The following is a 17270-nucleotide window of genomic DNA, read 5'->3' as shown; positions in this document are numbered from 1 at the left end:
TGAAAGTCTTAAAGTCCATAAAAAAGTTTATTAGACTGCTTGTAAAAGTAGTTAAAGCAGTTGCAAATGGCAAATAAATTAAAACACAAACAGAATTGAGGTTTTTCATTTTTTTACAATATCAAAGTGAATGCCCACCACATTTGCACACAGCACTTGCATCACGATATGACATCTGAAAAACAAATGTTTCAGTCCCTCACGGCCTCGGATAAATGCAGTTAGGGCTCAGAGAAGAGTTTTTGCTTTTTTTTTAGTTCATCTGTCCATGTCAGTTAAGTTGTGCTTACTCACAACTTTCAGCGAAACGTCTCATTCCCAAGGTCTGTAAAAACACAGAGGCTTGTTGCAAGTCTTAAACAAGACCAGTGAGAGAGCATTTACAGGCAGGAGAGGCAGAAGGCAAATTTGTTACTGATGAGGATGGAGAATGTTTGTAGTACAAAGTGTGTCGTGTGTGTGCTACGTGAAGGGGAAAAAGAGGTTTTTGATAGGAGCACAAAATGTGGATCACACAGGCGAGGTAGGGTCACATAGGGGGAAGGGAAAAAAAAAAAGAAGTCATATTTACATCATGTCGTGAGTCAGACGGGCAAAAGAAACAGACTTCAGCAACTTCAATAATTCAAAGTGTAGTAGTGAAAGCTGTCAACCGCTTGCTCCGTTTTACTGGTGTTAAAAGAAAAGCTTTGTTGCCATATTAACTGTTATATTGGGCTATCTATTTTAAGAGAAACAAATGAAGATAATTGAGACAATTTGGTTTCCTTCGCTAAGGTATCGGATCGGGACTCGCTCGAGTATCGGCAGATTGTCACAATTAAGTGAATTGGACTTAGGACATCCCTAATTTAGATGGACCTGTATTATTTACTAAGCAGATGCCTCAGTGCAAAAATCAATCAATCTGATTAATAAAACTCAACAGTTTGAATCTTGTCCACTCCTACACATCGTGTACAGTACAAAAATAGGTGAAGTAACACACAATGAGGTCCACAGGTTCACATTAGGTCCAAGTACAAATGAAGTTTGTCAACAATCAAGTTTCAGTCTGGTACGAGACTTGTTTTTAATGTCATTAAGAAATTAGTGGACAAGCTATTTAGGATTGTTAACAGCAAGAATGTGTGTGTGTGTGTGTGTGTAAATCCAGTCTCAACACGTAAAAAGGCTCTTTCACCCTACTTTGAAGTTGTTAGGCGATGGTGCCGTCATTGTCGGCGACTTGACCCTCACTGGCCGTCGATCCGTGAGTAATGAGAGTGGGCGGGGCCTCGGTCACGTCCCTCAGGCTTCCGTGCGTGGATAGCGGGTGGTCGAGGCGCGGCGTGCTGCCGTGGAAACTGCGCTGCTCCACGCCTCTGTAGACCACCGCGTCGCTCCTGGAATTACCAAAGACAGGAGAGCAGTGACGTCACCGGCCGCTTCTATTGCGGCGGTGGACGGCTTCCCGTTTTTGGGCGTACCTATCGTCGCGAGCGCGTCGCAGGCTGCCGTGGTAGCTGACTTTGCTGTGGACGCTGCCGGCTTTGCTCCTGGTGGAGGCGGGCTGGGCGGGGTGGCTTTCGAGGGGCTCGTCCAGGTCAGCCAGGTGAGTGGAGGAGGCGTGAGTGGAAGTACCCTAAAAGAGGACAACAATTTGAAAATGTGTCACCATGTTTTACATCATACCCCACTGATGAGCCTTATATTGATATGTACAGTATGGTATTGGTTATAATAAAAAAAAATAAAAAAAACCTGAGTGGACGTTCCTCTGGACTTCCTGATGATGGGGGTGTTGGGTTCGCGCAGCAATGACTGGGCCAAGTCGGGCTGCTCTTGTAGCACCTGACGAGATTCATTCACCCCACTACTACATGGAGACATTTGGAAGGGTCTTAATTTTAGAGATCATAAGCATACAATTCAAAACGGAGGCACAAATAAGTAGCCCGGCTTACTCTTTGCGTCTGCGGCCATGCAGGAAGCCGGCCCACTCAAAGCAGGTCTTCTTGCTGGCCACCCAGAAAGCAGACGGGATTCCCACCACTAACATCATCAAGTATTTTACGAGGAACAAGACCACGGACGGTCGACTGGTCTGCTCCACCTGAGGAGAGAATAAAACAAAGGGCGGGTTGACAATTTAGAAAGAAATAATAGATGCCAAACTTCATCACTGACAATTGTGGACGATTGGAGAGAAGCGCTTCTTGACTCTTTGCAGCAGACACCAGGGAGCAGTATGTTAATTGGTCAACCTATTTGTCTTGTGAAGTTGGGTTTTTGTGACTTGGACACTCATGTCACCTAAGCAGATGTAGTAGTCAAATCAAAATTACAAAAAATTCATATGAAAAAGAAGGAAGGGAGAAACTGGGCGTGCTTTACGCTGCAGGACAATTATATTCCCACATTTCGGTGCAAATTGGTTAATTATGTTAATTGTTAGTAAACTCAACCCTCTCCATGCATAAGCAAAAAGTAAATTATAAAAAGTCTACATTTTTCTTTGGTCCTTCATTTTAAAGGAGGGAAAAAGCTCAGACTTTTGTTAATCATTGCCATTAGAAAAAAAGGAAACTAACTTAATGAAATGATCCCAAAGCAAACATACCACATTCAGACACTTATTGGCAACACCGTGAGATGAAGATCCAGTGACGCGTAAAAACATTGCAATCCCAGCACGTGCGTAACATAAGCCCTTGCACCTGCCGTCACCCTTTTCCAATGACCGCGTCCGTCGCAAACTGGCTGACACATCACTTCCTGAAAATAATTAGCGCTTGGCGAAGCTCATATCTGCAAACTAGTGGGCGGAAACCAGGCGAAAGCTTGCCATGGATGCTTGACGTCTTCGTACTGATTCCGTTTTGAAAGCCAGTCGCCTCTAAATACACCACTCTTCATAACAACACAAAGACCTTTTAGAGTTGGGGAAGCAGAGCATGACTGAGCAAGCCCAGAGCAAAGGCAGCAAGTGTGTGAGTGGGAGTAAAGGAGGATGACAACGATGATGATGAGGAGGAGGAAGAAGAACCAGTGTGGGAACCAGAGGATACACTGAAAGACAAGAGTCAAAGAAAGAAACACACACTGCCGCTGTTGTTGTGAACTTTGGGCTTGAGCGCATTCCCCGGTCTAGTGATGCATACTGTCCACTCCTCAAATACCTGCTCATTCAACAGAACACACATGCGCGCGCACAAACAGTCACCCACCTTGTACGGGCACGGGATGTGATAGCGGCGGCAGTTCTCCTCCATCCAGGTGGTCTCCCACACGCCGCGGTAGGCGTGCTCGTACACGTAGCAGCCGATCACGGTCAGCAAGGGCACCAGGTAGAGCACGGAGAAAACCCCCATTCGGATCATGAACTTGACAAGTTTGGTCTGGTTCTCTTTCTCCAGGGGGATCTCCATGCGCACGCGGTTCAGCGCCACGATGCCCACTAAGAGAAGAGAGATGCCCACCTGGCGAGGCGGAGAGACAAATAAATGGAGGCAGGCCAAAAGTCAAGCATACGCTCGGCCATTTGCCGACCTATCATATTGCTTCACGTATCATTTCGTCCACCCACTAATCTTTTATGACTCTCACCCACTCTCTCATCCTCCCACACACAGACACACACTCATTCATCTCCCGAGCGTACTCACCGCCACGTTGAGGCAGAGCGGTGCCAAAACAAACCACCGCAGGGCGTCTATGTCGTAGAGCCCTACGAAGCACACGCCGCTGATGCCGTCGCCTTCGATTTTGTTCAGGGCCAAGAGGGCGACGGTGAGGGCCCCCGGAAGCCCCCAGGCCACGGCGTGGAAGAGGAGGGCTTTCTTTTCGATAGCCTCGCTGCCCCATTTAGGCACGGCTGCCAGGAACCACGTGATCGTTAGGATGACCCACCACAAACTGCCAGCCATGGTGAAGAAGTAGAGGATCATGAAAAACAAGGTGCACGCCTGCAGGATGGGGGAAGGGAAAAACATCCATCGATCAGACCTGAAGAGATCCACAACCGTGGGACTCTTACCATTTGATTCCTACCTTGTTAAATCAACGATTAGTATCATGAGAAATGATCTTTTTTCTTCGCTATGTCATTGTGATTCGAAAATCCTCCACCACTACTCGGGTATTGCTCTATGAAAATCCAAAGAAGAGAAAATGGCCGAGCACGCTCACCTTATTGTGCGAGCCCTGCGTTATAGTTGAAGCTTTGAACTGCGCGTGGTTGACGGAGTTGCACGCCACAGTGTCCTCCAACACGAAGCCCAAAAAGAACACCAGCGACACCATCACGTAACACACAGCGTAGAAGATAATAGGCCGCTCCGGGTACCTGAACCTAATGAGGACAGGGGAAAAAAAAATTAAAAAAAGATAAATGATGTCAAACTAAGAAAGAACGTGTTGTCCTACCCACCTGGTGACATCGATGAGAAAAGTAAGGAAAGTGAACAAGGTCGCAGACAGACAGACAATGGAGGTGACCCCAATGAAGTATCGCGTGAAGGTCACTTCCTGTTGGCTGAAGTACATGGAAGGACAGGGAGCGGAGCAGTCTTTCCTGCCCATGAACGAGTAACCCAGCTCCGGTTCCATCTTTAGCTCTCTGGGGCACCAGAAGCCGTAATCCCGCTGAACGCTCATGGGGGATCGGTCGGTGGGCTCGGAGCCTTTCTGCAGGTCCTCTCGGCGAGGGTACGGCTCGTCACAGTCGGGAAACCTGCAGGTGGGCAAGGCAGACAGATCCAGCATGTTTTTAGGGATGACGTTATTTTTGTTTTAATAACCTGCTGCACTCAATGTCATCTGGCCAGGTGAGTCCAAATATGTCCATCAGTCTCTGACAGTCGTCCTTGGCCCGCCAGCAGAGGGCACGGCACGGCAGGGACACATGTCCGTACACGACACACACTGGGGCGTAGAGGGCGCACAGGAACATCCTCAGGTCAGGGCTGCACACCAGGTTTACCACCGGATGGAAAGGCTGTGACGCAGAGACAAAGATGTCACGCAAGCACCCAAGCTTGCATAAAGCACAAACAGGTCTGAATATATTGGTTCTGCAAATGAAATGGGCTGAAGTGTGATCAGACTTAGTATTCTATTTACATTTAGAAGCTCATGAAAAATGTAGAGCAGCACGCCGATAAGCAAACATCTTTATGATGCAGCAAAGGCAGACGGCGCTTGGGGGAGATTGTTGATTGCAGTGGCTTGGACAAACAGCAGCTGCACTCAGACGACTTTGGCTTGCGACGAGGACCTGACGGAATTTCTTTCAAGCTGATGCCGATATGCAGCAGAAGCAATTTGTGATAACCGATTACTTGGCCGATTCATTTAAAAACAATACAGACTTATTTTTTGGTCTGGTAATTCTAATGAATTACAGGCTAAATAAATAAATGTTGTATGGGAGAGGGGTGCGTGGATGTTATCTTTATATAGCGTAATGTGTTATTGGGAGTGTAAAAAAAAAAAGCAAAATCCTGAAAAAATTAAACATCTGACGATTTTTGCCAAATTTAAAGGACCTAGAAGCAATAGCTCGCCATTGATCGGTCAGGCCCGACATGGAACTGTGAGCGAGATAAATTTGAGGTTGCGTTCAAGGTGCCATGAATCGGTGAACAAAACAGAACGCCTGCTGGGATGCAACACTGCTGTGTGTATAAAGTATATTTGATAAAAACAGTGCACTTCCATTGACCGACAACAAAAGCGCCCGCCCGCGCTTCCAGTGTACAAGTGCGCTCGTGCAAAGACTCATCCATGTGTGATTGTGAACGTCTTTTGTGCGTGTTTATTTGCGCACTCAGGCTTTGTGTGTATGTTTTGATCGTTCTCAAATGCCGTGTTCCAGATCTGCACATGTTCCACCAGTAAATGGGTGCAGCGGTGCGTGATCGGCGTGACATAGTTTTTGGGCTCATGCAACACGACTGCGTGTGGGCACGACTGCGCTCATCTTCACTCAATAATTTACACGTCTGCAATCCTTGAGCATGTACACGACGTGTTGTAGGAACATAGGGAACCTTAAGCGCACGAGTTTTCAAACAAGGTTGAATTTGACAAGATTTCAATGCAATGCAACTCTATGAGGTCTGTACTTTGCTTAGGCAAGAACAAGTTGGAAACGTTCAAAACAGTACACACTTGTGAAAATCAACTCAACTGTTAATTTTTGTTTCCTAGCGTATGATGCAAATTATTTTCACTGAGATGTATCCGAGCCAGTCTGTCCGCGTATGTCGACGTTGTGCCTCAGGCAACACTTAACGGTTCGTACATCGGTGCGTTTTACTGGCTGAAGGGAGAGGACCTTTGTTCATCTCTGCTCATCTTAACTCAAGCAGTGAAAATGTGTGTGACTTCCATTTTGTGTGTCCTCATTCTGCCCGTTTTGTATCACGGCTCTCGAAACGGGATTGCAGTCTGTCGGGCCGTGTTGTGCGGCCTCCAAGTGCGCAAGGATTGCGTGCATACACAGGTCAATGCTTGAAGGGGAAAGTGAGGGCAATTATCCTCTTTGGGGTGGGGCTCCGCTAAAAAATGAATTGTCAGACATTTTGACGCAAGCTGCTGATGGAAGAACCCAGAATGTAAAAGACATAAAATCCCTTAAACGTAGCCTGAGGGAGAGTACGTGATGAAAAGATGAGGAAGGGGATAGCGAGAAAAGGATCACATAAATCTATTCCGACAGCCTCCTTTGATCCAAGCTTCTAAACTGCTTGTCTGTTTCTGCCCTCCCGTGTCAAAGTGCGAACATGACTGAAATTAAACTGGAACTCAAAATGGGCTTCTATTTGATGGTCACGTCAATATTTTGGATCAATTTAGTGTTTCCTATTAGAAGTACGACACAAGGAGGTGAAAGATGAATACATTTGCATATTTATTAGGTTCTAGCCGACTAGCTGTCCAACAGTATTTTTAGTAGCACTCGACTGGACAATGAACATTAGTCGCTTACCACTTAGGCACTGCTCCATAAATCAAAGAGGTACTTTTAATAATAATGTTATCAGTAAAACCAAGAGCGATATGTCATTTCCTAATTTTGTGCTTGTATCAGACGGTGAATTATAGATAAAGCTAATCAATGAATTAGGAAAAATAAAGCAATAGAAACAAAGTGTGTGTGGGTGGGTGAGGGGCAAGTGTGAGCGTTTAGAATGAGAAGCAGTTTTTTTTTTTTTTTTTGACACAGAGCAAAATGAGAAAAAGCCCCTGACTGCTTCAATTCCTGTTCAATGGAAGGATTACGTTCCTTTTTCTTTACTCCTGCGCTCCACAATATTCAGGGGGAGGAACCCCCGGAGGCAGGCAAAAAACAACCTAAAAATGAAAAGAAAGAAAGCCAGAGAATGACATGGGCACATAATTAAAAGTCGAATAGCGAAATCCAGGGGAGAGATGCCAGTTAAGTGATTAGAAGTGCAGTGAAAAAAATGCCAGCAGCTATTTTTCGCAAACACAAACACATAACGGTCGAGTTTCTCTGCTTTATTTTCCCTTCTTGTCAATATTTTGAAGCACCTTCTACTAACATCGGTAGCGAGAAGAGTAATGCTGTACCGACTCAAAACAAGAGATCTTATGAGTTGTTTCACATTTATGTACTTGAACAGTTTGTTCAGCCCGGGGGACTATTATTGGGACTAAGTGCGCGATGAGGAGTTGTTGTCGGAAATTCAATCTGTCAGCACAGTCGAAACGCAAGCACACAAGTCAAATGTAAAAAAGAAAAGAAACGACGAAGGAGGGATCAGGGAGAAGGGCCGAGTGACAAAACAGGCAAAAAAAAGGAAACTAAAGTGGACTGGTGGTTTCCCAGTGGATTAGGGAGTCAAATGGATTGGAAAAGGTGTTCAGAGTGTGAGAATGATATACACACACATTTTCTAAAAGCTGCCGGCAGCTTGGTGGTGCGGCCAAATCAAGAAGACAGACGATTGGTTTGAAACCCTCAAAGAAACAAACCCTGATTTGGCAGCAAAATAAAAATGTCTATCTGATCATTTTATCTGCGGAGAAGAAGCTTCAGTTTTTGCTCAAGTGTTTATGTTGTGCATTTGTCCATGTTAAGATTCATTGATTGAATTTTGTGAAGATCCTTTTAAACGTAATTTTGGGAAATTTGAAATGGAAACCCTTAAAGGCACATATTCAAATGACGAAATGCAAAGTGCATATTTTGGAGGAGAATGTGAGCTTTTTGGTGCTAAACCTCAGCAGAGACCATCTGGATCCCCCCCCCCCCCTTTTTTTTCTTTTTTAAACAAGTCAGGGACTCACACTGTGAGTGGGGCGAGAAATCTGTCAGTGGGGCCCTGAGGCCCGGCCCAAATGGTCTCAGAACACACCTCACTTTACATCGCTGCATCATTCTGGATGACGGTTCACTTTCAAAAAGGGATTCAAAAAAACTTGGCTTCACCTCACCTTCCGCCAACATTTCAGATATTTTTCTTCTTACCTAAGCACATCGTTAACATATCAGTGCAAGACAATTATGACAGTCTGAATTATTCCATTTGACGTCTAACAATTGCGGCCTCTTGGGTCTACCGCAATATTTATCCAGGCCTCACGTGGTTAATCAGGGACTAAAAATGACAAGATACTCAAAGTTGCCTTCTCAATGACGGTCTGTAGACACGATGCCGACTGAGAACAGACAAACTGAGGCTGTCGAGATGCTTGCTGCACTAATCACTGAAAAGAGAGTTAGCAAAGAAGCAGCCTCCTCTCGCACTGTCTGCTTTTCATTCATTTGTTCTCTTATCCGTGTCTATCCAGCCTTCAGTAAGGGGGACCGGACAAAGCTGATAATGGCATTCCCCCTCACGTTCATTTCCCCTCCTCCTCCTCTGGTACCATCTTTTTTCTCTCTCTCTCTCTCTCTTTATTCATCTCGTCTTTTGCTTGCCTCCTATTTACCCCTGCAATTATTCTAGCTCGGCACTTCTCCACGTCCTTCACATGTCTCTTTCATTAACTTTGCCTCTCTGTTTGGTGGTTTTACAAATATTGCTTTAAGGTCTTTATGTAGCAGGCTCAATCATTTTGTATGGCGGCAAATGTCACATTGGTGGAAATTACATTGCAGGTCTTCCAACTTGTCGTATTCTTACTGTTTACATCAACTGAAATTGTTCAAATTATGACTCTGGTTCCCCTCATGTGAGCATTTCATTTCATTTAGGCATGCAGTCATTATCTGCTTCCTTTCCGCTCCCCTCCCTGCATGTGTGCCTTCTTCCATTCCTGCCCTTCCTTCTCTGCCTATTTAACTGCCATGGCAACAGGTGATGTGGCAGCTCCAGCAGGCCCTTGTGTCTTGGAGGAAGGGGGGGGGGGGGGGGGGGTTAGGACGAACATGCGCACAGCCCCGAAGATGTAGTAGAGCAGTGACGTTGAGAATGATGAGATGAATGTGTGAGCGCCCACGCACATCCCGCCACAATACAAGTTGCCTCAGTGAGCCCATCTGCTGAAAAATCGACATTTTGTCTTTGGGAGAGGAAGACAGAAAGTGTTGAGTGGCATTACCAGTTGGACTAATTTTCTTGTTAACATTTATTTGGAAATCCAATCATTTGATTATTTTGTAAAGCTGGCTTATATTAAGTAAGGGCTGTTGTTGCAGACTTTTTTATAAAAACGATATTCAGTTCCTTTTAGATATTGATTTTGAGCGTGTGACTATTACTATACTATGGAAGAAATATTTTAGGGGTCGTGTGATCTTGAAATATTTTTTTCATAAAAATCCAATTTCCAATTGAAATGGAGTGTCATGAAAACAAATGATAATTTTTGTACCCTCCCTTGTGGAATTTTGTTTATTTCTTCTGACCACAAAAAGCTTTCAAACTTAGTTTTTTTTGCAAGCATCAATTTTCATTTTTGTCATACTGAAAACAAAGTAAAAAAAAATCCCCATAAAAACAAATTAAAAAAAACCTCGAAGATTAAATGCCGCGGCGCCAGGGAAGTATTACGGAGCACGTCCCAAGATGCAGAACTCAATTCCAGTTGCCTTTTGTTGGCTGACTGGTTTTGCGTGAGAAAATGACAGAGTGGATGCTAGTTTGAGTCTGGGCTTACCTGTAAGGGTTAAACACCTCTCACCAGTGCACCCACTGGCACCCATGCACAGCCACACTCACAGTTATTTTCCAGTCCGGGTCACGGGTTCAGATTAAGTCCATAAAACATGGATAAGCTATATTTATGCGTTTAACCAAAGCTGAACACTGCAGGACTGCACTTACAGTAGATTCAAGCAGACAGCACAGAAGCCATTAAGGATCAAAGCATACAGATTTTGCTCCAAAATATGATAACCGGTCATCATAATAAGTGTATAATGAGCACAACAAGTAACAGTGGCAGCCTGGCACTCAATTTAAAGAATTTATTCCAATGTAATTGGATTCAAATAACAGTTATGTTTTATGGAGGAACTGCTATTAAATTGGAATGATAGGAATTTCCCAATCCCTCAGGGAAACTATGCACATTTATAAATGTAACATGAGATACTGGCTAGTTGAAATTGTTGGTATCCTCTTGCGCAAGGTATGTGTCAGAGTAATGCTTGTACGTACAGTATGCGAGATTCCAGAAAGTCCACACACACATTGGAAAGCAGTAATTGACAGCGACCCGGCGAGCGGCGGAACGGTGTTCCAGCCGTGAAAAAGCTCAACAATGCGTCCCTAAATCTCGCTTAACTTGCCATTGTGGAGCCGGATAAGCGGCAGTGGCAGCTATGCCGATGGGAACAGTCTGCCAAAAAAGCAGCACCAGGCAGCGCCTTTGTTCCACGCATAAATAAATGATTGCTTCATTTGGGCTGGCAGCTTCAATAGACTGTGTGAGAATGAGCATGATAATCAAGAGTTCAACGGGAATAAACAGGAACATTTAAACGAGATGAGGACCTGTCTGTCCCTGCCTCGGTGAATAGCACGCCTCTTCAGATGTACCCGGCGCGCACACACACCACAAGAAAACGACTCACACTTTTTTTTCTCCAGCTCGATTCTTTGCCACACAATGGGATAAAAGACAGGGCAGACCACACTTCAGCACAACAAGTCGTGAACTCTCTCACACAAGCTCTCTGTCTATTGCGGGGACCTCGTGGCCCCGGGGTGGCCCTTCTTAAGCCCAGCAAGTTGGATTTTGAAGGACAGGCTCCACGCTGGGGGAAAGACAAACAGCGGAGACAGTAGGCCTTGGAAAAACTTTACACAACCTGTCACTCTGCCACCGTTTTCTCCTTAAATTCACTTTCGGGTCCGACGTTGTCCTTTTCCCCTTACAAATCTTTTCAGACTTTTGTAATACTTCAACAACGGCCGCTTTTCTATTCAGCGACGGCGCACACTCACAGAATACCTTAGTTTGTGCTATAAACCGGAAATAAATATTTGATTTTCTAAATTGCTCAAAGTATTACTTTGAGAAAAATCGGATCCCTTGAGCTCTTTTGTCTTATGTAGGCGGAGTTAATGGTCATGGGTGGTCCTGTGGGATCAGAAAAGCACTGAAGTGTCTTTTAACACTCATTTACTGCACAACTAACCCCTTGTCAAGCATCTATTTGTATCTTTTTTATATACATATAGTTAGGTAGTTATATATTATAGTTGGGTTGAGAACTGTCAATTCAAAGTGCAATACTACGAGCACCTGCTCAGTTCAATTGTCCTAATGGGGCATCATATTCTTTCAAACCGCATTAGCATGCCATTACTGTCAAATGGATACTTGTGCATAATGGAAGCAGAAACCACCTCAAGGAAAGGATGTCTGTCTGCAGAGGCATACAATGAGGTGTCAAGATTGGATTTCTATTAAAAAATGAAACTTGGGAGAACATAGTTTCTTAGTGTGTGTCAGTAATTCCGAGTGCTAACAAGTTCTCGTATAAAGATAGGATAAAGACCTTTTAAGAGCTTTTAAAAGTAGGAAATTAGTTTCATAATGTATGCTCAGAAAGGACTGCATTTTACTTTCATTCACAGCTACTCCGCTATCCATGTTGCACCAAACCAAAGTGAAGGACAAACCCAATGCATTTGATAGCAACCACCAAATAAAAGGTTAAAAGCAGCTACCCTAATTAAGCATCGTTTGTAAAATCAAAAATATTTATTTATATTTATGGTAAAGATAAAAACACCACTATATAGAAGCTTTTTGTTTCATCATACTTTTGGGGTGGCGACTAAAAAATATTTCAATTTAAGAAATAATCCAAATATCACAGACTACCCATGAAACACTACTCTTTCTGCACGAATCAGACAAAACTAAATGAAACACAATCCATCTAAATCTCCAGCGTACAAAGTACACGGCCTTGTAATATTGTCCCAACCTCCGGCCCATCTACTGGGGACCATAAAATACCATGGCAGATGGACGGATTGACCGTGGTGACGTCTTCCCAAAGCCAGAATTTCCCCATTTGCACAGCCAGCTGCCATTACAGAGGCACTTAGCTTAAAGTCTCTCACACCCTTTAGCTCAGGTTTTAAGACTATTGTGGCAGATTGGCTGGTAAAAATCAATGTCGTCATTGTGGAAGTGAGCAAGAGATTAGCAGCTAGTTAGCAGTAGTGAAGGACGGCAGCTGGCACCGTTAACCTCCCCGCCTCTCACACTTACACACATGCACACAGGAAATAGTTAGGTCGTCAGTGAATCACAAAAGCGCTCCTCTGCAAAACAAGTTGCGTGAAGGCTAAATTCATGTGGGCTTAACATTTTAAATTGAGAAATGATCTATTTCAACACTGTAAGGATTTGATATGTATTGTTTACAATTCATGCACTGAATAGTTGTGGTGAAATTATTGGACATCATCGAAACATGGTAGGAGAATAACGTGACATACTCTGTTATTTTTAGCAGGAGGTGAACGTACAAGCATGGCACGGCGGCACAAAAAGAATCCATCATTGCATCCACAAAGTGACTGCAGCTGCCATCAGTGGCCACAGTTCCAGAAAAAAAAAAAAAAAAAACTTTGCGAATCAGGCTTTTAAATTCCTTGCCACTTTTACCACATGGCGCTCATGAATACGCAACAATACATTGTGACAAAGCATTGTCCTGCAGTTGTTTACGCGCACGCTGTAGTTCAACAAAACAGGAGTCCAATAACACAAGGTCACCGCAAATCAAAATCAAGTAGAGCCAAACCATTCTGAGCCATGTTAAATGGGTGTTTGTTAACACAACACATTAGCTGTTGTGTTGCTCGGATTGCCGTTACTGAGTTTCTCCCAGTAGGACTACTCAAGCCTTCGGTCTGAACAGAGGAATGCTCGCAGGGTTCAAGTTGCGGCTCGGCCATTTCCAGAGCGCCGTCTTTCTATGGCTGGAGGGCCACGCAGAGTGTCTGTTACAAAGATACGTCGTCTCGTCATGTGGGTCAAAGGGAGTTCATTAACAGATGCTCCTCACAGACTTCAGTCAGCCATGTTTGGACATGCCATTGGGGAATTAGCCAGGCTGTGTTAATTTACTGAGTGAAGTCTTTGACAAAGTGAACAAACAACGCATGAAATACAGCAGTACGCAATACCGAGGACTCCAGATTGAGTGACCTCCTCAACCTCAACTGAAGCCAGCAGGACCAACATGAAGACTCGAACACTGTAATAGAGTCTCTAGTCTCAAAAGAATTTTTTTTTTTTTTTGTAAACAAATCCTTCCTGCACAAACAGTAATTAGTCACTATTATTCAGCCACACCTCCCTCTACACTTTTCGTCTCCGGGGACTAACAAAGAAATAAGAAAAGGGGGCGTAATAAGATATCGATGGATCGTGCGTCTATGATTGCACGCAGAGTCTCAGCTCTCACAACACCAAACATTTGGTTAGTTACGTGACCGTCCTCAATGCAAGAAGAACCATTAGTTTTTGGTGACTGCACGCATTCATCCGTGCGTGTCTCCGGCGAGGGTAACATGTAGCTGGAAGACACAAGCGTAACATGACGAGGGCAGATCAGATGCTCTTAACGCTTTGATATTCAATGCCTGACTACAAGTACCTGTACAGCGTGTGCACCTTCCATGTATCCTGTTGCAGACATTGTGCTAACTGTTTCAGTGTGGAGAAACATGCTAAAACGTAATCTGGTAGCAAAGGGTCTTATTTGAAAAGCCATTTTTTTTAAATTTGAGTATACGTGGGTATTCTGAACCAACAAAGCGTTATGGAATTTTTTTCTTGCCATGAACCTTCAATTTGAATTTTCTTCCAGACATGAACAAATTTGTAATCATTTTGAATATGCTTTTTAATATCTGCAATTGCAGTCTCCAAAATTAAGTTGTCATAAAAAAGATGGCCTACACTGTTTACCCACAATTTCTAGTTGAATTTGGTCCAGGTTAAAAAGCATTTACCTTATTGTCTAAATAAAGTCAAGTGATCCGAATTCATTTTTTTTAAATTATTATTATTATTTCATTTTTTAATGTGATAAAAAATGAAAACCAGTGATAACATTTCATGAGTAATTTGGGCAATTATTCATGATCCTCAGCCTTTTCTTGCTGTGCAAAGCATCTTTGTTGTCTCTAAGTATGAATGGTGGCTGATTTAATAACATTTTCGGAGGACATTACAATGCTTCATGACACAGATCAATACAGAGATGAAAACCAAACACGGCCGTTCCGGGCGAACCCACCAATTTGTCGACTATGAATTGGTTGTGGCTGCATTGTTGAGTCGAACCCCCCACCCCCCCTCGCTCCCAAACACATGCGTAATCACATTTGAGCTCTTTTGTTTCCCTTTCGCAGGTGCGTAACCCGACAACGTGCAACATTGCAGGCTGTTGCTTTACAGTTTTCAACAAACCTGCTCATATGCTGTAATTACACCCGCCGCCCCCCGAATACCCTGCGGCGGCTATCCAATTTCACACAAGCATACAATGCACGTACGTACCTCCATGGCGAGCGCGGCTGTCTGCTGGTCGTAGTGGTTGAGCAAGTTGGGCATGAAGGTGGCGTTGTAAGGCAGATCCTGGCACATTCGTAGTTTGATGGGCTCACAGCTGAACTCATTGTGGCTCTCGATGACCTCCATGTGTATGGTCCCCGCCGGAGGAGCCATGAATAAGAGGAGCAGGAAAAGTGGGATAGGGAAACGGGGAAAACAGGCAGTCGGTCTGCAGGACATGGGTGACGTCTTGTGGTCTGGGATACATTCTTTTTTAAAGGATTCCTGCATCGTTATACGGCAGAGAGCCCAGACTATCATCAACTATCGCGTTGAGCGTCGCTGATAATTGGTTTAAGGCTTCTTCGCATTGGAGGCAACCAAGTCCACACTCGGTGGGGATTTAAAAAGCAGAATCCCACCTCTTAATAAGAGGCACATTATGGAGGAAGATGGAGGCCCCACTGATTGGCGCACCAAGACAAAGCAGCGGGAAAGAAGCCGCCTCTTGTTCTTCACTATTTACTTTCAGCCTTCAGACTGCGCCGACGCTTGCTACTGGCTTGCAGAGCATCTTGCGGCATTCTCCACCTCCTGGTTTATTCCATGGTGACAGCGAGGGAGAGAAAACAGCTCCTCAGGGTTCTCAGTGCCTCTTTTGTTTGGTCACCCTCGCCTCCAGCAAAACCTCAACAAAACACACAAGGCCGTGATATCCATTGCTGCCTCCTCCTCCACCTTGGAATGATTTTTCTCTATCTTCAAGGTCTCTCGCATTCTGGCTTTATCAAGCAGGTTCTGCAGGTTTAGAAGCGCGCACACACATGCACACACAATTAGAGGAAGGCTCAATGATCAAACAAGCGGAATGGGGTTTGTGTCAGGTTGCAGTGTCCTTGTCAATATCAGGGCTGAACAAGTAATCAAATTCAAATCGACATTGCAATGTAGAAGAATGCAATTTTTAAATGACAAAGGCTGCAATCTGGGAAAAAAAATCTTCATGTATATAGGATTCATATTTATGTATATTGCATTTATTTTAAAATTGGTGCTTGCGTCCAGTCCATGTGCTTTTATAACATTGTTTCATAAAACATGAAAAGTTAAAGGGATAAAGTCTGGCTCTGTTTGCATTGTTTTTTAAGCCCAATTTATGGACTCATTGATTTACGTTATGTTTGTGACTGCAGAATATATAGAAACTATAGTCATCGTGAAATGGGATGCATCATTATTTATTGCATGGTTAGAAAAAATCATGGGACGAGGAACGTGCAAAAAATAATCACTTATTAAACCGCAATGAGATTTTTTGCCCCCAAATCAATAATATACAAACACCGATTTAGAACACAAAATGAAATCTAGCAGGTTTCGTGTAATTCCCTTCACTGGCTTTCGTGTTTGGGGTTGGCCAGGCAACACTACGGCTCGCTTTGAAACATTTAATTTTTAATTTTAGCAATCCCATAATTCTGCAACGCTTGTTAATTAGAGGGCACCAGCGCCAAGCAGGCTTCCGTAGACCTTCATGCGCGAACCAACTTGTCCAGATAGTTAGCTACCTTTATGCTAATGACAAGAACACCTTTGCAAAGGCGCTACCCGTCCTGCTCGTACCTACGCTAACATTCAATCGCTCAACGTGACTTGTTCGAAAAAGCGAACGATCGCACTCGGTTCCTGGATGGTTTGACGAGCCATGCACGCTCTCCGTGTGCAAGCACATCAATCATAAGAGGGTGGCTGTCGCGTGAACGTGTCATCGTCGCGCATAAAACCATTTCAAAAGGCGTTTGCGAAGTCAAAGTTGACGGAAATAAATTGATACCAGACGCACTTTACCTGGCAATGGCGGGGTCAAGAAAGCGGTCCGGGTGTTCCAGTGAATCTGTTCACTGCGGCGCTCCAGTCGTTGTCCGCCGCTGTTTGCCTGCCTGGCTGCAGCGCGTGCAGCGAGTGCGCGCAATCAACGTGGGCGCGCACGCCCCCCACTGTAGTGGACACAAGCCGAGAGAGGTCGACTGGACTAATAGGTTTTTGCGCATCATTCGTTGATGACTATTTTGTTTAATCAATATTCAATATGGTGGAGTGTTACAGTGGTAGACCGTCTGGGTCAGCAAAGACTAAAGGCTAAAAGAAAAAAGTTAAACCTATAGAATCTAATATTTGTTGCATCTCCAACATGCTCCAAACTATAGCTTTCATCTTGCACTGCAGGAAGGGAAAGAGATTTACATCAACATGCAATGCTTTCATTCTACACATCGATTATCTAA

General features: G+C 44.2%; 1 protein-coding gene across 2 annotated transcripts; it reads right to left on the bottom strand.

Annotated features, from left to right (window-relative positions):
• Positions 1–8: 8 nt before the first annotated feature.
• On the bottom strand, positions 9–16948 carry fzd3b (frizzled class receptor 3b). Of its 2 annotated transcripts, XM_061277162.1 has the most exons (11): positions 16834–16948; positions 14992–15783; positions 4782–4978; positions 4412–4714; positions 4171–4333; positions 3648–3947; positions 3210–3461; positions 1947–2095; positions 1744–1858; positions 1470–1624; positions 9–1385 (listed from the first exon to the last, which is right to left on the bottom strand). In XM_061277162.1, exons 2-11 carry the CDS (start codon positions 15304–15306, stop codon positions 1199–1201), a joined length of 2136 nt encoding a protein of 711 aa, XP_061133146.1. In that variant the 5' UTR covers positions 15307–15783; positions 16834–16948; the 3' UTR covers positions 9–1198. The 2 variants fall into 2 exon arrangements, with proteins under 2 accessions (XP_061133146.1, XP_061133148.1); XM_061277164.1 differs by lacking the exons at positions 14992–15783; positions 16834–16948 and adding an exon at positions 10617–10812.
• Positions 16949–17270: the final 322 nt, after the last annotated feature.

Source organism: Syngnathus typhle, linkage group LG4, assembly GCF_033458585.1.
Source record: "Syngnathus typhle isolate RoL2023-S1 ecotype Sweden linkage group LG4, RoL_Styp_1.0, whole genome shotgun sequence".
Taxonomy (NCBI): domain Eukaryota; kingdom Metazoa; phylum Chordata; class Actinopteri; order Syngnathiformes; family Syngnathidae; genus Syngnathus; species Syngnathus typhle.
The sequence above is the reverse complement of the archived record's forward strand: the minus strand, read 5'-3'. Positions and strand labels throughout refer to the sequence as shown.